The following is a 23,702-nucleotide window of genomic DNA, read 5'->3' as shown; positions in this document are numbered from 1 at the left end:
TCAGATTTGTGCAAAACTTTTCAGTTTTATACAATCAAAACTGTCCATTTTATTTTCTGTGATTCTACTGTTTCTTTAGTCATGAACTCTTCTTCATCTATAAACATAAAAGGTAATTTTTTTTCTTGCTCCTCTGTTTTGCTCATGTCAGTTTTTATGTCTAAATTATATATTATTGGGAGATTATCTTGGCATCCTATGTGAGATGTTCTACACCCAATTTCTGCCAAACTGTTTTCCAGCATTTTTTTTTATCAAATAGCATGTTCTTACTCCAGTAACTAGATTCTTTAGGTTTAATCAAACACCATACTACTGTGTTCATTTGCTTCTATATTGTCCTTTCTCCTGCCATGGGCTTCAGTGAACAGTAAGTCAGTCATGTGTGCTCCTCCCTGTCCAGCTATGGTCTGTCCCTCCTTATTACATTCTGAGTGTTTGCTATAAAGAAGTGGACCATACAATGGACAAAGACAAAAGGGAACCTGTAAATCAGTAATCCTAGACTTAACGGCAGGCCTATGTTGAAGCTCTTTTTCTCTGGAGACTACATAAAAGAGCTTGAAAAGAATGTACCCATGAGCTCTTTGGTGGCAAAGAACTGGACACTTACCGGAAGCCCATCAATTGGGACACAGCTGAATAAAATTATTGTATATGAATGGAATATTATTCTGCTACAAGACATGATGAAAGGGACTGTTTAAGAAAAACTTCAGAAGATGAACTAATGCAAATGAAGTGAGTAGAATCAGAGCAATTTATACACAGTGTTTTAAAAACAAACAACTTTAAAAGACTTTTAAGAACTTTGACAAATCTAATGACTAACCACAACCCTAAAGGAGTGAAGGTGAAGCATGCTACTTTTGAGATACATTCTTTGGACATGGCCAATGCAATAACTATGAATATTTTTAGAAGGGTTTTGTTTTCCTCATTTTTTTTTCCAGTGTGAGAGAGGTGTGAGGGAGAGAAAACAGACTTTTATTAATTGAAAAAATAAAACTACCTTAAAAAATTAATATATAGTGCTATTGTGTTACTATACCTCTCCCATCCCTGCCCCTTTTTTAAACTCTCCTGTTCTTTTCAAATAAGCTATACCCTTGACAGAACTTCAGCATTCAATCATGGATCCCACCACATCAATCTTTCTGAAGTCAAATTGGCCTCTGTGTCACAATGGCTAGCTGGGTTCACCTTGGTGGTTATTTATATTTCATACATATATGTACAGACATGTGAGGTCATGGGTTTTATTCTTCCTTGAATTTGTCTTCAATGAATTTCTGGTATGTTGCTGCTCTTCATACATTACAACCACGTCTATGGTGTTTAGTGTAGTAGATACATCCATAAGCAGTTTTCTCCACTCCCCTGTTCTTTCAATTTAAAGCCCTTTTGACTAGATTTACAAGATTCTAAGGAACTGTATTTTTACTAGCCTTTGTTAGGTGTACTCCACACTCACTCTGGCCCTGGACTTCACACACTGAAAGTACCCTATACCTCCCAGCTTCTCTGATTGGCTGGTTTCTTCCAGAGTCTCCACTTCAAAGAGAACGAGCAGGACATTCATGTCTTCATTCCTCTCCAAACTGCACTCCTGACTCTCTACAAATCATAGAAACCCCTCTAGCCTGGAAATTCGATCACCTCCCCCATTATCCCCTATCCAGCTTCCTTTTTTGTGATCTTCTCCCATTAGAATGTAAGCTCCTTGAGGGCAGGGCCTATGGTTCTGTTTGTATTGGTATCCCCAGGGCTTAGAACAGTGCCTGGAACATAGTAAGCACTTAACAAATAAATGCTTGTTGATCTGATGTGTAGTCTCCTCATTCTATTTCAGGACAATGCCATTCCAGTATTCTGAGCCTCAGTCCAGTTACCCAAATTCCATTACTGGATGCAGCTGTTTAACTCCCATTTAGATGATCTCTTAGGTCACTTCTGGCTCTAAATCTATGATCCTATGAGAATATCTTTCCACCTCTAAATAAACCAGCTACAGAATTCTACAAGTTCTCCTGACCCCACACTCATCATGGGCTCTAGCTGAGCAGGTTCCATAATTTTGGGAGAAGGCTCCCTGGTTTCGGGGGAAGAGGAGAAACTGCACAGCCAGGAAATAGGGGTAAGAGCACCTTATGAAAAAGTCAAGGCTGGTAACTGGGTAATGGGTGAGGAACTGAAGGCTGGGATTCTGAGCTAACAACCTTCAGCCCTCTGTGGATTTGCTTTACTGAGATTGTTCCTGCAGTCAGGGCCCTTGCTGCTCTTTATTACAAGTGTGAGTGGGTTCAAGGAAAAGCCAGCTCCCATGATCTCATTACCACATCTACAGGCCTGGATGTTAACCCAGTTCAACTTATTTAGCAACAGGCAGATGTACTCCTTCAAAGTTAAGCTTGCTGTGTTCTCAATAAAGGAGAACAGGAAGAGAAATGGGAAGTCAAAATTTGAAAAGAGAAAAAAAAGGATGTGAAAATTATTTTTACATGCAGTTGAGGAAAAAAATAAAATATTAAATTGAATTTCAAAAAAAGTTAAGCTTGGTTAAGCTTACTAGGAGTGGAAGACAAGGCTTTAGGTTCCTTTTTCAATGCCAGGAGAAGTTTCCATACTGGTCCATTAGGCCATCCATTGAAAGGGCACTAAAACAAGTGATCAGTACTCAGTTTATTTCAAAATATTTAAACAGAGAGAGAAAAATACATATTTCCGGTATAATCTAAACTTACTACAAAATAAGAAAATCATAGTTTCATGAAATAAGATGGAAAGCAGGCACCTCTCACTTTTGAGGATGAGGAAGAGATTATTGGCGACTCACAGACCCGGATGAACAGAACCCTGAATGACTGACATCATTCCACGTCGTTGTCCGTGTCTCTGCCTCTAGGCAGGACAAAGGGCTGACTTGTTCTAGCTGGGTGAGAGTCAGCTCTGTTTGGAAGCTCCCCAAGCTCTCCTCACGTGGGCACAGCAGCAGCACCAGGACAGCCTGCCTGTTCACACCTCACTGGCCATGGGCATGTTCTACCCCTTGTACCTCACACCTGACCCTGACACTTCAAAGGAAGACAAGTAGAGGTAGGGGTTGGGGAGAGGAAGGGAAAGAGGAAGAGGAGGGAGAGGAGGAGGAGGAGGTCATCTGAAGGGCACTTTGTAATACTAAAAGGTAAATTGTAGGTGAACCATCTTCAGACCACCAAGCTTGCTCCAAGAGAGACTGGCCAGCTCCTTTCCAAAGGGCACCCCCCACCTTGCAAGAACAGAAGGAGGGTGGGAAGAAAGGGTCGAAGGAAGTCAAATGGCCACAATCACATCTTGGGGAAGCTGGCCAGGTTGGCAATACCACAGGCGTTGTTCTTGTTCCGGGCCATCAGGATGTAACCTTTGTTGCCCCACTGCTCTCCCCCAGCTGTAGGAGCAACAGAAAATGGTCTAAATGTCTTCATTCGACATCATTTAAATTTAAAACTCAAAAGCATACGGAAGTGATTGTTCATAAATCAAAATAAATTAATAAAAAAAGAAAAAAAATAGTGCAGATGCTTGACCTGCTGTCTGCTCTCTAGTGGGGGGCTAGGGATGCAAAGGGCCTGGGAGTTTCACCTGCCCTAAATGCCAGGGAAGAAGACACTTTGGTTCTAGCTCATTGCTCATTCCCAAGGGGTATCTCCCTTAATGAACAGGCCTTTACCAATCTCATAGGTCATTTCTAAGTTTTATACTTCCTGAATTCTCCAACCCAGCTAGCTTCACATCCTGGCACAGAGCAGACACCCAAAATATGCTTGAGGAATGAACAAATATACGATTGCTTAAGGCATCAGCACCAGTCAACCTTTATAAAGCATCTAATGGGGGGTGGTGGGGGTGGGTAACAACCGGTTGGGGGAGAGTAGAGTAAATCCTCACAGTACTAAAAGGCTCGAGTCACAGATTCTCCCTCTTCTCCGAGAAAAATGCAAAAAGTACTGGGTTCTAGGCAAATGCTCCCACCCTTTTACTGGCCTACCTAGTGAAGAATGGTTCTAATTTTGGAGCTGGGAATTAAACTGTAACAGAGAATAAATATAACTTCCATCTCTGAGTGGAATCATGGTCTAAGGAGAAGACAAAGTGATGAAAATAGCAATAGCAGAAACAAACAAACAAACAAAAAAAAAACAAAAGGAAGGCCCAAAATGGAAACCAGCACAGGCCACAGAGGCCCTTTACTGTTTAGTCATTTCAATCTTGTCTGACTCTCCATGACCCCATTTGGGGTTTCTTTGGCAATGATATTAGAGTAGCTTGCCATTTCCTTCTCCAGCTCATTTCACAGATGAGGAAACTGAGGCAAACAGGGTAAAGTGACTTGCTCAGGGTCACACAGCTAGTAAGTATCTGAGGCCAGATTTGAACTCAGGAAGATGAGTTTTCCTTACTCTAGGCCTGGCACTCTATCCACTGCTCCACCTACCTGCCCTACAGAGGCATATTATAGCCTCATTAACGTACTTTCAAATAGCTTATAGCTAGAATTTATACAGAGCCTTAAGGTTTGGAAAGTACTTTACAAAGATCACATTTTATGTTTACAACAACCTTAGAAGGTAGGTGCTATTATCCCCATTTTAAAGATTAAAAAATTGAGGTAGATAGAGCAAGTGACTTGCCAAGTGTCTGAGGCAGATTTGAATTCGGATCTCTCAGGTCTTCCTGACTCCTGGTCCAAGCTCTATCCACTGAGCCATCCAGCTGCATTTCCTAGCGCTACATGGTTTAATTGCAATTATTTCCATTCCTAAATATGGATAAACTCCCAAATTACAACTATCCCAGCTCCGGGGGCAAGCACAACAAAATGCACCCTGAAAAACTGCACAGCAGACGCCATCAGATAAAGTCTTTATGACAAATTCAGATGTGAAGGCAAAAGCTTCAGGACATGGTAAAGTCAATACCCCTAGACTTCTGCCTCTCCTGGAAGGTATCCTCCCTTTAGACTATCATATCCAGGTGGCTGGGGATAGCTAGGTGAAACCATTGTGCATGGAGCACGGGGCTTGGAATCAGAAAGACATCTTTGTGAGTTCAACTCTAGCCTCTGACTCTGGCTGTATGACACTGGCCAAGTCACTTAACACCGTTTGCCTCAGTTTCCTCATCTGTCAAATGAGCTAGAGAAGGAAATGGCAAACCGTTCCAGTATCTTTGCCGAGAAGACTCCAACTGGGGTAATGAGTTGAACACAACCAAAATGAATGAACAATTCAGGGGCTATCAGAGCGCAGACTGAGCTCGTAGATTCTCCTAGGTGAACTTTCTAGGACTGCCAACGTCCTTGGTACGAGGGAAGAAAAGAACTCTAGGAAGGTGGCAGGCGGGCGCTTGGCGCTTAGGGAAGAGGGCGAGTGAGCGGGCAGCGTTCCCAACATTTACCTGTTTTTGACGATCCAGTGCTTGGTACCCCTTTGAATCCCATATCCCACAGCCAGCACTGCATGGTTGAGATTGTCGCTGTTGCAGTTTTCATCATAATACACACCTAGGGAACAACTTTTTATAGGTAAGGGTTCCTGGCAGTTCAGGGAACTTTGAGGGACCCTGATCCCACCTCCAGAGATGAAATCAGCATTCCTCTGGTGTACCTCCCAGTCAGGAGCACCTTGGGGGGGGGGTCTCTCAACTTGAGGGGCTCTTCTGGGAAGTTTCTCAACCCTATGGCCTGATCACAGAATTTTTTTAGTCAACCTTTCTGGATGGAGCAATAGCTGTCAGGCTTTCTCATAAGTAAATTCAGAAGCCAAAGGTGTGAGCTAAGTCCTAGAGGTCTTCAGGCCTCGCCAGAGTAGAACACAACCCTGCTTAGCAAGGACAGCCACCAAAACCCTGTCTCCCCACCTTCACATTCTACCTTTGCTATAGAACTGGAAAGAGGACAGGCTTGCATCGATTGCAACAGCTACGGGTCCCACTCTGGCCACTGCCCTCTTCAAGGCTTTCTCGCTCCCTTCAGGGATCTCTCGGTACCCCCGGCATTTTGCAGCCTTGCCAGTAGGGTTGTACATGCAATTTTCATCCTGGAAAATCAGGGAGATGGAGGATGAGGAGATTATTAAAAAGCAGAAACCTTACTAGAAATGAGGATGTGGCAATTGAGGTGTGCTGGTGGGTGAAAACTGTCCCAGAATTTGCTTTCAGAACATATTTCTGTGTCTCTGGCTTTGAAATATAGGGTGACCTCCACCTAACAGGCCGAGAAAATCCCTCTGATGCTAGGTCATCAGGAAGGATTTCCAGGGCCTTAGGTCACTGTCAATCACACTCCACAACTATGTGCAAAAAAATTAATCCCACAGGCAACTTATCTTCTAGGTTTAATCCCATAACAGTAATGGAGATAGGAGGAAAGAGAGAGAAAAATTTCTCAAGATAAGGGCTCTGTGCATTTTAGTATTACTAAAGCTTAAAGCAAAGGATTTTCTCATTGGAGCTTGTACTTAATAACCTGACGTTTCTCTTCATGCTGACATTCTACAAGCCTATGAATGAAGATATGTCAGTAGTCTCTTTAAACACTATCCTTAACCACCCTTTCCAGTACTGGTTGCACTTTTACTCACACCACCCAAATCACTGGTCATGGAGGAGCCAGAATGTGCCTTGTTCCCCACTGCCACCCCCAAATCTCTTTTACTATCATCACTCAGCAGCCTCTCCCACTTTGAGGTTCATTCAATCTAAATTTATTACCCAATCGAGATGATGGTAGTGATTACCTACCAAGTTCTAGGGCACTCCCCTCCTTCTCTAAGTGAGTTCAGGGCCTGGCTCAGTGTCTTTCCACCCACACTTCTGCTCTCATATTAGGGGACTCCAAAACACTGATGGCCACTCTCTCAATCACCCTACATTGATCTACTTAATTCTTGTAACTTATTCCTCCACTCCATTTTAGCTACACAGAGATGATCACATTTTTGATCTCGCCATCACCCACATCCTATTTCATGTTCACAAACTCCAAAATTCCTTTATCTGCTCATAATCTTTTGACATTCCATCTTTTCCTCTGCCTTATGACCCTACTACTGTTCCTTCATCTTCACCATGACCTCTAATCCCTCCACCCCTAAGTTCTTTCCCAAACAATCAGTGCTGCAACTGTCTACGCTCTCCTCCCTTCCATGTCTCAACCCTTTGGTAAACCAATTCAATTCTACATTTATCATCTACACTCAAATCCTTTACCCACTTGTTCTATAGCTAATTATGCCTTGCCAAGCTTTGGCATGGCTTGGCAACCCAAACTTGGATTACTCCCACCATATGCTCTCTCGCACACATTCACATGCCACTAAATAGAGCTGGAGAAAATCATGAAACCTTGCTGATCACATATTTATGCTACATTATCTTATTTGGACCCTCACTGCAGCATTGTTAATCCTTTTATGCCTACATAATGGATTTACTATCCAACTTGTTACAAGGGCTATTCAAAACCAATCTAGCCCTCCCCACACTAATATTTCACCAAAATACTTGAGGCTATCTGCTAGGAGCACCCTCTTATCCCCTCCTCATCTCATATCATTCAGTTATCCCCCCCGCAACCTCCTCCTTTACCCCATCTCACATTAAGAGATGATTTTCTTCTTAGCCAAGGAAAGTCCTTCTCCATAAGCACACAATCCCATCCCATCTCATCCCTTCTCCAGCAGACTGTCCCCACTATTATTCCCACTCTCTCACTAATCTTCGATTTCTCCCTATCTACTGGCTGCTTCCCCCTGTTGCCTACAAACACGCTCATGTCTCTCTCATCATTAACAAACCCTCACTTGATCTGACCATCCCTGTTAGCTATAGCCCTAGATCTCTCCTCCTTTGCTCAACTAAAATTCCTGAAAAAGATGTCTACACTCAGTACCTTCACTTCCTTTCCTCTTACTCAATTTTAAACCCTCCGCAATCTAGCTTCTGAGCTCATTATTCAACTAAAACTATTCTCTCCAACATTAACAATGATTTCTTAACTCCCAAATCCAATAGCCTTTTCTCAATCCTCATCCTTCTTGACTTCTCTCCAGTCTTTGCACCTGTCAATCACCCTCTTGTGGATGGATAATCTCTCAACTCCAGGTTGTCATGACATGGCTCTTTCCTAGTTCTCCTCCTACCTGTCTGACTGCTCCTTCTTAATCCCCTTTGCTGGTTCTGCCCCCAGGTCAAGGTCATTAACTGTAGGTATCCCCCAAGGCTCTGACCTGGGCCCTTTTCTATTCCACTTCTATCCTATCTCGCATGGTGATCTCATCAGCTCCCATGGGTTTAATCATCTTTTCTGCAGAGATGACTCTCAGACCTATGTATGCATCTCCCACGTCCCTCCCATGCTCCATTTTCATCTCTCTAACTGCCTACTGGACATCTTGACTGGGATGTCCTGTAGACATCTCAAAATCAACATGTCAAAAATAGAACTCATTATTTTCCCTCCTCCTACCCTCCCCCCTTCCCAACTTCCATATTATTGTCAAGGCCACCACCATCATCCTCCCAGTCACCCAGGCTGGCAACTTTAGTGTCATCTCAACTCCTTTCCAAATCTCGTCATTTCTACCCTCACAATGTGTCTTGTATACATTCCCTTTTGCCATCTCCCTGCTTTAGCTGGTTGAGTCTCCCAGCCCCAGGCCTTGCCCACGCCAGTCCATCCTTTCCTCAGCTGTCAAAATAATTTTCCTAAAGCACAGTTCTGATTATGTCACTATCTCTCCCTTCCCCATCAATAAACGTCTCATTTTTACAACCCTCCACGTACTCTATGATCCAACACTGCTGACCTTCCTGCTGTTCCTAACACTGGACATTCCATTTCCCATGGCTGTTCCTTTTCATTAAGCCCCCTCCACCTCCTGGCTTCCTTCAAACTTCATCTTAAATCCCACCTTTTGTAGAAGGCCTTTCCCAGGCTTTCTCACTGCTGGTGTCTTCTTTCCGGGATTATCTTCCAGCTAGACTGTATAGATTTTGTACGTACAATTTTTTTTGCATACCTATTAGAATGTGAACTTCCTGAGGGGAGGAACCATGTTTTTGCCTTTCTTTGTATGCCCAGTGCTTGGTATGGTGCAAACCATATAGTAAGTTTTTAAGAAATGTTGACTAATCCTACTGTTACATAGGGTTCTCAGAAACAAGCACAGAGTAAGTTTAGTAATCTCAAAACTTTCTGCCTTCTGACTACCGTTCCAAAGTCCTGTATGCACTTTCCTATGTATCTATGCCCTTTATTGCTACTAGGATAACATATCGTAGCATCATAGATAAGAGTTAAATATTAATAGAACATCTACTCCAGTTATCTCACTTTATAAATGGGGAAATTGAGGATCAGAGCAGCCAAGAAACTCTCCCAAAGTTGAATTTACACTAAAAAGCCCAGTTCATCTCCCTATTAAATGCTTTATGGGAGTATAGGAGTTAATTTCTGTTGTTTAAAACAACAATAAATCAAGAATCACCTGTTTTCTACTAGTTCATAGCTGAAATTAATTTATAATAATTGATCCAACTTTTCAAAGGCTTTAATGCCTAGCATGCAAAAAAAAGTGTCAAATGCATGTGGCAAATGACACATAAGGAAGGCTCTCATTCTTTAAGAGGATTCTTTTAGAGAATCCCAAATATGGTCCTCTAAGAGAGTCACAGATATTTTCTCAAGAATATGCACTTCCTAAAATTTCCCAGGGACAAGTGGCAAGAAAGAAGAATTGAGGTTTTAAGGTCTGAAAGTCTCACTAAGTTGCTTAGCAAAGGGGAACTCTTTTCCCACTTGTCTGCTTTGGAGACCCAGTCCCATCTCAAAGGCAGGATGAGTAGGGAACAGGCTCAGGGCTGTAGCTCTAGGGCTAGAAGAAGCAGCCACATTAGGGATGTGAAGATGCTGTGTTTGGGCAGCAGGGGAGCTCACCTGGCCGATGTAAGGGTAAGCATCTTCCGAGTCTATGCCCCGGTTCTCCTGCACATACTGGAAGGCATTGGTCATGTACCCCCCGCCACAGCCATCATTTTTTGACACACAGTCCACAAGGTTCTGGGGGCTCAGGTTGAGGAGTTTACCAGTCTTCTTCTTGAGTTGGCCTTCCAACGCACCCACAGAACTGAAGGCCCAGCAGGAGCCACACTGACCCTGGGGTGATTAGAAAGAAACATTCAGAGGATTAGGAGGCATTTTAAAAGAGAGAAAAGTACATGTTTAACAAATGGTTTACTTACTGTGTCTTCTTCCAAATTCTTTTCTATGTTCTTATCAAGTTTTGCTGCTATTGTTTTATGTAGTCAATTTCTTTGCTGTTCTAATTCTGCCTTCTAAGCACTATATTACTTCATATCTTTTCATATTTCTTTGAATTCCTCTTATTTATTATCGTAACAGTACAATAATATTCTCTTACACTGTTGTACTACAATTTATTTGGCCATTTCCCAACTGCTGGACACATAAGTTGCTTCTAGTTTCTTATTATAAATGAATCAACTATAAATAGTTTTGTATTGATTTAGTAATTTCCCCTTTTAGTGATGTCTCTCCTATGTGGTCACAATTCAAGGATCAATTCAGCAAAGGATATAATCTATTGAAAAACTCTCATGCACAGCAACTACTTAAACCTATATCGGCTTAGAATCATAGAGTGATAAATCTAGACAGAACATTAAGGACCGTTTAGTCTGACTCTCTCATCTTACAGATGAAGAGACTGAGGACCAGAGAGCTTATTTGCCCAAGGTCATACAGCTAGCTAACGGCAAAGCCAAGACTAGAATAAAGTCTCCCAATTTCCAGTCCTGTGCTCTTACCACCTTGCCACACTACCTGGGACATTCCCTGTTATTTCTGACCGTTATGCAACTGGTATACTCTCAGAGAATAAAAATCAATTTTAATATCCATTAGAACAAAACGTTAACTAAAAAGGTAAATCTGCTGGAATGTCAGCGGTAGGGCGAGGATCACAGAATGTTCCCCCAAACCAAAGTGAAATTGGACTTCACCTCCATTACCACATATAACTGAGAATGACTGGACCCCTGCCCAGATGTCCTAAGTAATGAAGATTGATCCAGAGAAAAGAGAAGAAAAAATTCTTATCCATGTATCCATGGAAATTTCCCAACTCATTTGATTCTTACTACGATACTCTCTTTCATACCTATTCATTCTTTTTTTGGGGGAGAGGGGGATTTGGAGGGAATCTGGGTTAAGTGACTTGCCCAATGTCACATAGCTAGTAAGTGTCTGAGGCCAGATCTGAACTGAGGTTCTCCTGACTCCAAGCCTGGAGCTGTATCCACTGCACCACCTAGCCCTATGCCTACTCATTACTGATGGAAAAAGTAAACACCACATATAGCACAAACAGAATAGTACAAAACCACATACAGACCACACACAAACACTGATTATGTAATGAGTTACAAATAAAATATGGTTAAATATAAAAAAGTAGAAATATCATAGTGTTAGAAACTAGACTTGTAATTTCATCAATATAAGGTGAGTAAATTCCCTATACTAATGCAGGCTGGCACCCTCTTTGCAACTTAAAGTCTCCAAGATTTGCCTATGGTTACATAGTCAATATGTGTTAGAAGTGGTAGGACTTGAAACCCAGATCTTCCTGGCTTCAGGGCCAACTCTCAATCCACAATATCACACCGTCTCTCAATCCCATGTGCTATATTTATAAGTCATAATGCAATAAAGTTAGTAGCAAATAATAATACAACGAGTAAAAAGGTATAGGCCAATATGTAAAGTAAAAAATACTTTGCTAAAATAATGTCTGAGCAGTGTAAGGTGCTAGTCTAAACTTAATTTTCTGCCAAATTGCTATCCACTTTTCTAACAATTCTTGCCAAATATAAAGCTCTTCCCTTAGCATATCTGATCTTAGGTTTATTGTACACTAGGATTACAGAGTATAATAGCTTCTGATTCTGTCTTAGAATATCCATTTCACTGACACAATTTTCTATTTTTTAACCAGTTTTGATCACTATTATTTTATTATATAACATTAGGCCTAGAAGTGCTATTCCCCATTCATTCCTTCTTTTTTTAATTGATCATTTCCATTGAGAGTTTGGCCCTTTTTCCGCTCTGAATTAATTGTTAATATTTTGTCTAGTCCTGGAAAGTACTCCTTTGGTAGTTTGCTTGCCATTCTTCAGTCATTTCAGTCGTGTCTGACTCTTCCTGACCCCACTGGGGGTTTTCTTGGCAAAGATGCTGGGGTGGTTTGCCAATTCCTTCTCCAGCACATTTTACAGAAGAAGAAACCAAGGCAAACAGGGTTAAGTGACTAGCCCTGGATTGCACAGCTAGTAAAAGTCTAAAGCCAGATGTGAACTCAGGAAAATGAGTTTTCCTGACTCCAGGTTCAGCACTCTATCCACTGTGCCTTCTTGCTCTTTTCTTACAGTCCACCATTAATCTCAGTTATCTCGCTTATTTTCCTATTTTCTGTTTGTGTATTGCTTATATAATTAAGCATGACCAAGCTCGGCCCTGGGGGAGAGGGGAAGATGAGAGAATACTTCTCTTTTTTGCATAAATTGGGGGCTATGAGTATGCACTAACTGCATCTCCTTTCAAATTTGGTGGATTTATTGGTTAATTTTACTGAAATGCTTTTTTTCTGTCTCCTTTTATTCTTCATCACAAGGGGTAAAGGGACACATTCAGAAGTACAAGTTGTGTAAAAACAAGATATCAATAAAGTTTTAATATAAATATGCTTAAGTAAAAGAGAAAATAGTAGTAGATTATATCAACTAAGACAACATAGATAAGATACTACATATCAAAATCTATGGAATAAAGCCAAAGAAAATTTGTAGTGCTGATTTCTTATATCAATAAGAGAATGAGAAATCTAGTGATATGAGTCTGCACTTTAAAATTTTAAAATAAGCAATACACAAACAGAAAATGGGAAAATAAACACAATAACTGAAATTAATGATAGAGCTGGGCCAGGCCTGGCATCAGGAAGACCTGAGTTCAAATACAGCTTCAAACACTTATTAGCTATGTGACCTTAAGCAACTAACTCACTTAGCCCTGTTAGCCCTCAGTTTCCTCTTCTGTAAAATAAGCTGGAGAAGGAAATGGCAAGCCACCCCAATAGCTTTGCCAAGACAACCCCAAATGGGGTCACAAAGAGTCAGACACGACTGAAGAAAGACTAAACAATAACTGGGTAAATGGTAACTCCCTTAAAACAGCAACACAACTCAGATCATAAACATCAGACAATGTTGGTAAAAACTGAAAAAGCACACACTCATCCTTTCTTTAGACAAACATTAAACTACCTAAGTGTAGCCAGGCTGCCTGTACTACCATGCACAATCACTTTTTAATGCAGTCGCACATATCTGTTTTCGGTGACCGTTCATTGTGAGGGATCTAATTGTGACGATGCTGGGGTTCTGTACAATAGGTCAAATTGTACAAAAATGTATTTTTAAAAAAAATTCTGGGTACTGGGGGCAGCTAGGTGGCACAGTGGATAGAGCACCAGCCCTCGATTCAGGAAGACCTGAGTTCAAATCCGGCCTCAGAACAAACACTTGACACTTACTAGCTGTGTGACCCTGGGCAAGTCACTTAACCCCAACTGCCTAAAAAAAAAAATCTGGGTATTGAAACACCCAAGTAAAATCTTTAGAAGGATTTTGGGAGACTTCTAGAGATGGAAGGGGCTCAGTCTTCTATTTCTAGACTTCCCAAAGACCTCTGGATTATTGAGAAACAAGGACTAACTGAGGTGGCTGATAAGACAAATGCATTACATTAATATGCCTTTTGTTCTTAACCATCCACAGTATTAGAACAAACGAGACAATTCAGATAGATGTTCCTAAAGTTAATTACCTAAAATATTACCTAGTAACATATTTAGAGGAACTGATGTTTCTTCACAAATATGTCGTAGTTTCCTTTCTGCAGATGGTTTTGTGCCAATCATTTCACTTCTGGGCCACTGAACAAATTTGTTTAGCCTCTTTTTGTCTTGCCAAGACTCTTGTCTATGCAAGACTGAATACTTCAAAAATCTATCATAACACAACCTTGGTATGTAACACGACCCACTTCAGGCTATGCTTTTGAAACATTGACTATATAAGCATCTTATAAAGTTGAAAAAAAAGACAAATTCAAAATGGTTTTGACAAAACTCAAAGAAGGATTGAACAATGGAGGGATATCCCCTGTCTATGGTAAAAGAAAGAAGTCAAAGTAGCGGGCCTCCAAGGCCCTTCCAGCTCTAAATTCATGGTCCTATGAAATCTCTTAACCTCCAGGGCTCCGGTTTCTTTGACATTATATATGTCCTATGTCTTACAAAGCTCTTGTGAGGAGCGAGTACTATACTGTATATGTGAAAGTGCTCTGAAATGTATAGTTGACTTCACAAATGTAAAGTGTAATTAATTACTATTTTTATAAAAAGAGCAGTTGTATATTATTTTTAATACCAAAACATGGGAAAAAATCTATATCAATGCAATGGAGAGTTCACTGCCATGAAGCTATGAAAAATAAACAGAGGTGTAGAAATATTTATTCAAGATAACAAAAAGTAGAGTTGGAATAAATGCACATACACGGACTACAACTTCCATATTTCAAGGATCTATATTACTCTATCAATATGGACACCCCCTCTACCAACACAGATTGCAGCCTAAATTTATTCTTTATTGGATGGTCTTTTGGAGTTACTGTGGTCAAAAAAATCATCACCTGAAGCCAACCTTGAGGCAAGCCTCTCTGAACTTAGCCAGGCTCATCCTTAAACAACAGGCACATAATTAGAACAGTTCCAGCTTGGTAAGATCTGCCAACTTCCACATTGCCAGAATAACCTTCCACAACCAGGGCCATTTCCATGCTACAATGAATCACTGGAGAAGGACTTTGTGGGAGACAGGGACGGTAGAGAAAGGGAACTAAAACACATTTGAATGTGCGATTATAAGAATTGGAAGAGGTTAGAATGTTAGTTATTGCTAAGCTGCTACTTGTGTTTACATTCATAAGTACCTTTTATTGAAAAATGGTTAAAGACATTTTAAAAATCAAAAAGGCTTGACATTTAAAAAGGAAGAGTAGCAACCATGTGCTGTGTAATCATTTGAAAAAGGGCAGGAGGACTCCAAAGCAGATGGGCAAAGGAGCTTGTTAAGGGAAAGTATTGTCTCTGACATACTGACATACAAGTATACAGTGGAAGGTGGAAAATCTCTAGACTTGGATTTCTCTCTCAGAGGCTGATTTTTCTGCCTCCTGTCCTGTGGGCATCCCCCTCCACCATCTCATGAAATAGAAGCAAGTGATGGAAGTAGTCACATACACCTATCCTGGAAGCACAGAAGTACCTGATTTTTGACGGGGGTGACATATCCCTTTTTTCTGTAGTCGATGGAATCGGGGGTTTTGCCCTCCTGGTCAGGGAAATAGAGGGTATCATTGTTCTGGGAGCGAGACAGGGGCACCTTCAGTCCAGTCATCTTCTGTACTACCTCCTCGCTGGTCTGGAACACAGAGGAATGGTTGAAGTAATCAGCATTATGAACGGAAAGATGACAAATAAGGTATGGAGAAAGTGATTTCAAAGACTGTGAATCATGTGAGGTGTCATATTAGAAGTTTCTTTTTTTTGACTGGGGAGTCTAGAGACAATCTTTAAATATCAGGAGTTTCACAGAAAGGAAGCGTAGAATCATCAAAACATACTCTCTTCCCCAGCTCCACTCAAATAAAAATCTTCTTTTTCCACTGTCTTTATTACATGTCTCAGTGTTCCATGTTCATGATCTTTATGTTATTTTTGACTCCTTTTTCTCCATCATCTCTCACATCCAATCTTTGCCAAGTTCTTTTAATCATATTTCTACAAAATCTCTCTCATCTATCCTCCTTCCCTCTAGTCTCTCTACCACCCCCCTAACTATGCCTGGACTAGTGTGGTAACTTCCTAACAAACTCTTTTGTCTCTGGCCTTAATTCTTTGCAAGCCATGCTTCTCACTACTCTCTGAGTAATGTTATTTATGCATACATCTGGGATGTTACTCCTTAGCTCAAAACTCTTTCAATGGTTTTAGAAACCACTGCCTACTGAACAAAGTTCACACTGATATAAAGGCCTCTGATAGAAATCTGGCACCACCTTCCTTTTCCATTATTGATTCCTGTTACTCCCTTCCCTTGTACATTATGCTAAACCAAACAAGGCTGCTCATGATCCCCAGTCCACACTGACCTTTGCACTTTCCGGCCTCCATACCTTTGCTCACACAGTTCCCATGACTAGAATATCCTCTCCCTTTCTTTGCCCACAGAATTATGAATTCTTACCCAGCCTTTAAAGTGCTGAACTTAAAGGCTACCTCCTTTATGACCCCTTCCTGATCCCTAAGAATCTGCGCCATGTGTTTTCCTTTTTTAATTCTGATGCCTTTTTAAAGTCTGGCTTATGGCCCGAGTCTTCCTATTGGCAAAGGTTTGGCAATATAACTTTAAGTCCTAAGATCATCTGACTCCTCACTACTGTATGTATGTGGGGGAGGGGGGTGAAGAATATGGAAAAGCATAGTGGAGGAGAGTCCCTCTTTCTAATTCTGTTTCCTCTATGAAAATGACTTTTCACTTAGTCGCTGTTGGGGAGGAGGTGCTTACACAGCTAAAAATAGGGAAAAGCACTTTTCTCTTACTATATATTCCAATATTTCAAAGATCTTTAGTTGCATTGATGTGAGTACTCCCTTCACCAATGCAGATTGCAACCCTACCATAACTTAGTGGATGGTCTTTTGAGAATTGCTGTGGCTAAAAAATGTTATCATCCTAGATGGGGCCAACCTCGTAATACGCCTCCCCAAACTTAGCTAGGTCCTTCCTCAGAAGACAAGTAATCGAACTCTAGACCTTTCTTTGTTGACACTCCAGCTTTGTAGAAAGCCTCAAGAGCTTTCTCTCCATTAGTATAGCCCTAGAAAACTCAAGGTTACTACTTATCACTTTTGTAATAAGGCATCAGAGTAGAACCTTAATGGATTTTAATTATAACTCTTGTTATAATAATATTAAATTATAATTATTAATGTGTCCCCTGCTTTAAGAAAATGTGTGCAAAAAATGAGATTCAAAACAGGTGAAATTGAGAAATTTGTTATTTGCTTTATAAAAGGGCTCATTGCAGGCTTCCTTTAAATAGATTTTCCCCTCTCCCCCTACAACACGTTCTTAAATAAAATGCGTATTGCTGCCTTTGATTTTTATATCACTTTCATTTCCCCATAGATATCTTTCCCCATCCCTGACCCAGGGAGCCATCCCTCGTAACAATGATTTTGAAACCAAGAGGAAAAAAGCAGTTCAGCAAAGCTAACCAATACATTTGTGTCAGACAGTTTGTGCATTATTCTACACTAGTATATGTATACGTATCTCTTCCTCTCTAATGAAGAGGAGTATGTTTTCTCAACTCTTCTTCAGGGACAAGCTGGGTCATTACAATTGAATACTGTTCAGTTTCATATTATTAATTCTGTTTACATTGTTGCAGTGAGTGTATATACTGTTTTCCCGGTGCTATTGGCTTCACTCCGCATCAGTTCATATACACCTTTGCATATTTCTCTAAATTCTTCCTATTCATTGTTTCTTACAGTAGTCCATTTACACTCATGTACCACAATTTGCTGAGCTATTCCCAAGCAAGGGGCACCTACTTTGTTTCTAGTTTTTTGCTATCACAAAAATGCTCCTGTGAATGTTCTAGTATATATGGCACCTTTCTTGGTATATATGCCTTAGAGAAAAATCTCTGGGTTTAAGAGTACGAATGTTTTAATCATTTTTAGAATAATTTCAGGGGGCAGCTAGGTGGCTCAGTGGATAGAGCAATGGCCCTGAAGTCAGGAGGACCTGAATTAAAATCTGGCCTCAGACCAAACACTTGACACTTACTAGCTGTGTGACCCTGGGCAAGTCACTTACCCCCAATTGCCTAATAAGAAAAAGAAAAAAAAAAGAATGATTTCAAATTGTTTTCCCAAATGGTTGGACCAATTCACAAGTATTCCAACAGTGGGATAGTGTGCCTGTCTTTCTTCAGCTCCTCCAACATTGACTATTCCTATCTTTTGTCATCTTTACCAATTTGTTGGATGGGAAGTGAAATCTCAGAGTTGTTCTGATTTGCAGTTCTCTTATTTTTTGTGATTTGGACAAGTCTTTCATATGGTTCCTAATAGTTGATAATTCTTTGGAGACAATTTGTTCACATCCTTTTATGCCTTCTCCTATATGATGTAAACACTTGTTTGGAAATTGAGGGAGAAAAAGGAAGCTGAGAAATTTAAGGTTGACAGTTGGTCAGAAATGGACATAAAGCGTTTCTAAGATTATAACATATCCGTAGGATTCAGAACTCGTGTAAGATAACTGATGACAATGACTTTTACCTTGTAGGACCTCCCACAGCACTACGTTCACAAACTTTTTGCACTTTTCCCACATTACAGTTATTTGTGAACAAGTCATAAGATCATAGAGCTGGAAGGGATCTTACTTAGTTCAACCGTCTCCTTTTACACATGAGGAAACTAAGTCCCAGAGAGCCGAAGTGACTTGCCCATGGTGACAAAGGAAGCAGATGAGCCTGGGATTCGAACTCAGCCCTTCTGACTCCAGACCCAGGGGTCTTTTCACTATGCTCCTATGCCTCTTTTACATATGAGCCCTCTACTACAACTATAAGCTCTATGAAGGCAAGGATTCATGTCTTAATTAAATTTTATGTCTCCTTCAATGTCTAGCACAGGGCTTTGAACTGAAAAAGCATTTGTTAAAAATAAGTATTTATGAGTAGAGAAAAGAGATAGATGGGCAAACTCTCGAACTCTAAAGTTTAGAAGAAAGGAGGAAGGGAACCCAGCCTGTCTGCCAGGCTTTAAAAAGGTAAAGTAGAAAAAAATAGCATAATAAAACACGGACCAGATTTAGTAGAGGTTGTAGAGGAAGAGATAAGCAAATTGAACCTAAGCTCTAAATACTGTTTTGTCTATTTTTAAAAACTTTGACCTGAAATTTGGGGTATTAATTTTTTTTCCTGACCTCAAAGTGTCTCCAGTGACTGGTCTGAGGTGGGCAAAAAAAGTGCTTCACCTAAACACCCGAAAAACTGACAGATGGCAGTATTTGTTTGAGGAGTCCCAAAGTAAAAAAAAAAAAAATTAAAAGGCAAATCTAGAAATTCATAGGGTGATACAAACAAAACATTCACAGCAGCACCCTTTGTGGTGGCAAAAAACTGCAAACAAAGTGCATGCTTGCTGATTAAGGGAAGGCATAAGAATCTGTACTATGGAAATGTAATGAACCAGTATTGTACCAAAATAAATCATGAATGTGAGGAATTCATAGAAATATGGGAAGACTTGTAAGAACTGATGCAGAACAAGGAAACAATATGTACAGTGACTATGCACAATACACACAATGTATATGAAAACACTCAACTCAAATTAATTACAGTAAACGATCTGGGATGCAGAGAACAGAAAATTTAACACACATCCCCCTGCTCTTAATAGAAAGATGGGTACTGTGGGTACAGGATACAGGAGCAACCCTCATCAGACATGGCTGTCAATTATGCTTAACTCTTTTTTTTTTTAAATTACAACAGAAGGTTCGGTGGAGGAAAGGAAATATATCTGAAAATGATTATGATGTGCAATAAAAATTCCAAAAGACATTTTTTTAATGGAAAGAAACCTTAAGATGAGTCTGGCTCCTGTTGTCACATTGAGACTTAACCCTTACATAAGGAAGTTGAAGCTAGGTGATGAGACAGACTTACCATGTCTCCCAAATGATTCATAGCCAGCTCAAATGTATGAAGACCTAGAGAGAATTCCAGGTTGTGGGTGGAGATGTATTTCAGGTTCTTTTCCCAAATCAGACGTCGAGAGATCTCATCCACCTGAGCAGAGCAGAGCAGAGACAGCAATGATGCTGACTGAACATTCTTTGTACGCTACACTAAGTATACCCTAAGCTAAGTGCTATCAGGGATTCAGAAGGAAGAAAGACCAGATATTCCCATCCTCTGGAAGGACAACGTGGGGAAACTAAACGTAGCTGCATGAGAAAAAAAAATTTAAGAGTACTTACAAATTAGTACATAAAGAAATGAAAAATATTACAGTCATATAAAGTCCATAAGTCCTGAGCTATCAGCCAAGAGAGTACACAGAATTGGATTGGATTATTCTGGGAAGTCTTTTGGAGGAAAGCAATGTGGGGTAGTTAGGAAGGATGTAAGAGAAAGGGATTTAAGGTCAGAATAACAAGTTGGGGGAGGCTTGGAGGTCAGAGGGGGTGAAGTATGAGTGAAGAAACAGGGACAGATTTGCCTAGAATGGGAAATTTATATTAATTTATATTAAAGAGCATCTAGTAGTTAAAAGAATGTTATAGGGTAGAAGAAACTTTTACCCCTCAAATACTTCCAACTGGCACAACCCAGGCCTCCCTCCAGGTTTCCACACACCTTGCTGTTATATTCTCTTCCATAGGATTTCTTCCACAACTTCCACTGTGTGTCTAACATCTCCTCTGGGTATAGAGCAGAACTCACCACCGATGGCAGCAACAGTAACAGGATACTGAACCCCCACATCCTGAGGGAAGGAATACTGTCCAGCTTTTGGATGTGCAAGGGGTATATATGAAAGCTGTATTCAAATTCCAGATAAGGGATGACGGGGGTGAGGGAAAACTGTCATATTGGGAAGGGAGACAGAGTACCGAGAATGGTTTAGGACCAAAGAACGTGTCAGGAACCTAGCTCTGGATGAAATCTAAACATCAGAGAAACACCTTACTTTTCTTATCTAGTTCCTTGACTCCTTCCTGTGTACTTTATCCTGGTGAAACATCACCCAAGCATACACAAAAGAGAAACATTAATAAGTAAGTACACTGAGAAGCATCTAGGGCAGGGCAATTAGACCTTTGCACTCAATTTACAGGGTAGTATTTGTAATTCTTCAGCAGTTTAGCGCCATTAGAAAAAAACAGTTAATTAAAATAAGAAAGCGACTAGATAGTGGACTGAGGGGCGTTCCAAAGTTTCTGTCTGCTCACACTCCCACATGCATCCATTCCTTTCAACTGAGCACTCATTTTGTGCTGTTTGCCTGGACATGGTTTTAGGTACTTGTCTTCAGTGCAAAGGTTTCTAGCTCTGCATATGTGGAAGGAAAAGGCAAAATTAATCTGATTAATATCTTCTCCTTCTCCCTCCAGTATGCCTAGCAAGCCTGGAGGGGATAAGGAAAAGGGAATGGCCAAGGGCAAGGTAGAATTTGAATAAACACTAGGTAGAGGTTTTGATCTGATCACTGGATCTCCTTAGACTGACCTACTTTCCTTTCAAAAAGAACCCTTCCTAATTTCTTAGACATATACTGGACTGCTGAGCCAAAATTTGCTAATTGGAAGGATTTTCCTCCCTGTCCCAATCAATCTGTCTAGCTTTCTCTGCCTCTCATTCTCCTTACTTATTTCTATCTCCCTCTCCCTGACTCCCCTCCAACATCCTGCCCCCTCCTCTACTCCCAACTCTACTGCCGTTTCTCTTCTCCCTCCTTTCGCAGGAAACTGCTCTAATATCAACCAGCTGCTGTGGTCAAAAAGATTTCTCTTTCTTTTCCACTGTCAGAAGCCCTGTTGCCACATCCCAAGAGAATCAAGCACGAAGATCACGTTGGAAATCAGGCAGCCACTGAAGGTCAAGTACCCACTCCCCCAGAGACTCACTCTAATCTTTCTTCTGCTGTGGTTTAAAGCCTCCTTCACAGAAGCAATTATTCAGAATAACATGCCATATGGCATCACGATCCTATGTACTAACAATTTTGAGTAAGCTTAGACTGCTGAGGGCCATTCTGATCGTGTCTTCAACCCTTTTCATGATTATACCTTAAGTATTAAGGGCCAATCTTGAGAGTCTCCTCTGCACAAGAGGCCCAGAGATCTTAGAAAGATGGCATGGCCTTAACACCTCTCCCTCCACTTCTTCAGTACTGTAGGATTTGACTCCCACTATTCACCATTTGTACCGCAAGTTCTAAACTCTCTTAATCCCTCCGTTGCCTATCCTCTCTTGAAATCAGGCAGACATCCACAAGCAGAGCCTTGGGGGAACTCCAGTGGGTGGGAGAGAGGCCCCTAAACCCTCTGCCCTTATCATTACTATAGGACAAAGACCATTCGCAGTATACACTGCTGATTTCCAAGCAAGAAACATCTATGCGGCAACAAAATGATCCCTAGAAGCCTCTCATCCACATTGTAGTATCCTCTGACTTTCCCTAAAGAAGCGAACGGGCAAGGGTGAAAAGCTGACGGGCTGGGGTAGAGGAAGCAGCACAGCCTTACCTGATATTAGTCTGTTCTCTGATCTGGAGAGGAAGGCACAGGCACGTATCAGAGTGGACAGTTATGGATGCTAGTTTTATTCCAAAAAGTTTGAGGAAGTCGGCTCCAGCAGCCGGCTGGAAAATCTGGACTGGCAGGCAGGAGGAGGGGGGAAGAGGGGGCAGTGTGGAAGGAAACCAAAAGGGAGAAGAGGAGGAGAACAGATTTGCAGATCGACAGGGAGCAATAGTTGCTGGTTGTTGAGTTTCACATGACTTTGTGGCACACAGAAAACACTTCTTGGAAGCTCCGCTATTCAGCCCCAACCCATGATCCTTCCAAGTTTTGTTTCCTCTGCCTGTCTCCCTCTGGATGAGAGGGGGCCTGACTGTGGGCTACTACTTTGGCCTCCCTAGTCCCACCAAACTAATTTTCCACACACATACATATTCACCCATCATTTGGGGTACTATTTCCTTTAAAACACACACACATACTCACACATCAATGTTCCTTCTAGTCTATAATACAGATTAGCAATGTCTTACAACACTGAAATTATCAGATGACCTTCACTCCTATTTTAGAGGCCATTCTACTTCTCCCATTCTTAGATGTCTCAACTTTTTTTTTTAAGTCTCAGAGGAAGAATTAATGCACCTGAATAAAGTAACCCCTCACCCTACCTGTGCCCTTTATTGCATCTTCTTCTGGACCCTGAGGGATTTTAGGGGGAAACTTACCATTCAAAACCAGATTCTAGACCTGCCTCTTCTGCTAACTAGCAGTTTGACCTTACATAAATTATTTCACTTCTCTGGGTGTGTTTCATTGTGTGTATGTAAAAAGAGGTGACTGGACAAAATAATTTATAAGCTCTTCTCTAACTTCAATAATTTTCTTCTCCATTAATTACTTGTATCCATCCCCTTAAAAAAAGGGCAGTTAGGTGACGGAAGTGGATAGAGTGCCAGATAGAGTCACCTTCCCGGATTCAAATCTGACCTCAGATTCTTGTTAGTGGTGGACAAGTCCCCATTTGCCTCAGTTCCTCATCAATCAAATGAGCTGGCAAAGCACTCCAATCTCTTTTTCAAGAAAACCCCAAATGGAGCACAGAGTCAGACACAACTGAAACGATTGAACAAATAAATCCAACTAAAAAAAAGATCCCCCATTTTGACCCTGAG

General features: G+C 41.0%; 1 protein-coding gene across 2 annotated transcripts; it reads right to left on the bottom strand.

Moving 5' to 3' along the window:
- Positions 1-2,667: 2,667 nt before the first annotated feature.
- On the bottom strand, positions 2,668-22,805 carry CTSK (cathepsin K). Of its 2 annotated transcripts, XM_021004627.2 has the most exons (8): positions 22,534-22,805; positions 20,642-20,771; positions 19,949-20,071; positions 15,457-15,612; positions 9,977-10,195; positions 5,912-6,077; positions 5,435-5,542; positions 2,668-3,424 (listed from the first exon to the last, which is right to left on the bottom strand). In XM_021004627.2, exons 2-8 carry the CDS (start codon positions 20,768-20,770, stop codon positions 3,327-3,329), a joined length of 999 nt encoding a protein of 332 aa, XP_020860286.1. In that variant the 5' UTR covers position 20,771; positions 22,534-22,805; the 3' UTR covers positions 2,668-3,326. The 2 variants fall into 2 exon arrangements, with proteins under 2 accessions (XP_020860286.1, XP_020860279.2); XM_021004620.2 differs by lacking the exon at positions 2,668-3,424 and having other exon boundaries at positions 4,198-5,542; positions 22,534-22,803.
- Positions 22,806-23,702: the final 897 nt, after the last annotated feature.

The sequence above is a fragment of the Phascolarctos cinereus genome, unplaced genomic scaffold (genome assembly GCF_003287225.1).
Source record: "Phascolarctos cinereus isolate Bilbo 61053 unplaced genomic scaffold, phaCin_HiC Scaffold_5;HRSCAF=322, whole genome shotgun sequence".
NCBI classification, from domain to species: domain Eukaryota; kingdom Metazoa; phylum Chordata; class Mammalia; order Diprotodontia; family Phascolarctidae; genus Phascolarctos; species Phascolarctos cinereus.
The sequence above is the reverse complement of the archived record's forward strand: the minus strand, read 5'-3'. Positions and strand labels throughout refer to the sequence as shown.

What these genes read in the sequence shown, in the direction of transcription:
- CTSK (XM_021004627.2), bottom strand. Translation starts at nt 20,770, where the DNA reads ATGTGGGGGTTCAGTATCCTGTTACTGTTGCTGCCATCGGTGGTGAGT. An exon ending in TGAATCATTTGGGAGACATG is followed by an intron (nt 15,613 to 19,948) that starts GTAAGTCTGTCT and finishes TCTGTGTTCCAG; the next exon opens with ACCAGCGAGGAGGTAGTACA. An exon ending in TCACCCCCGTCAAAAATCAG is followed by an intron (nt 10,196 to 15,456) that starts GTACTTCTGTGC and finishes TAATCACCCCAG; the next exon opens with GGTCAGTGTGGCTCCTGCTG.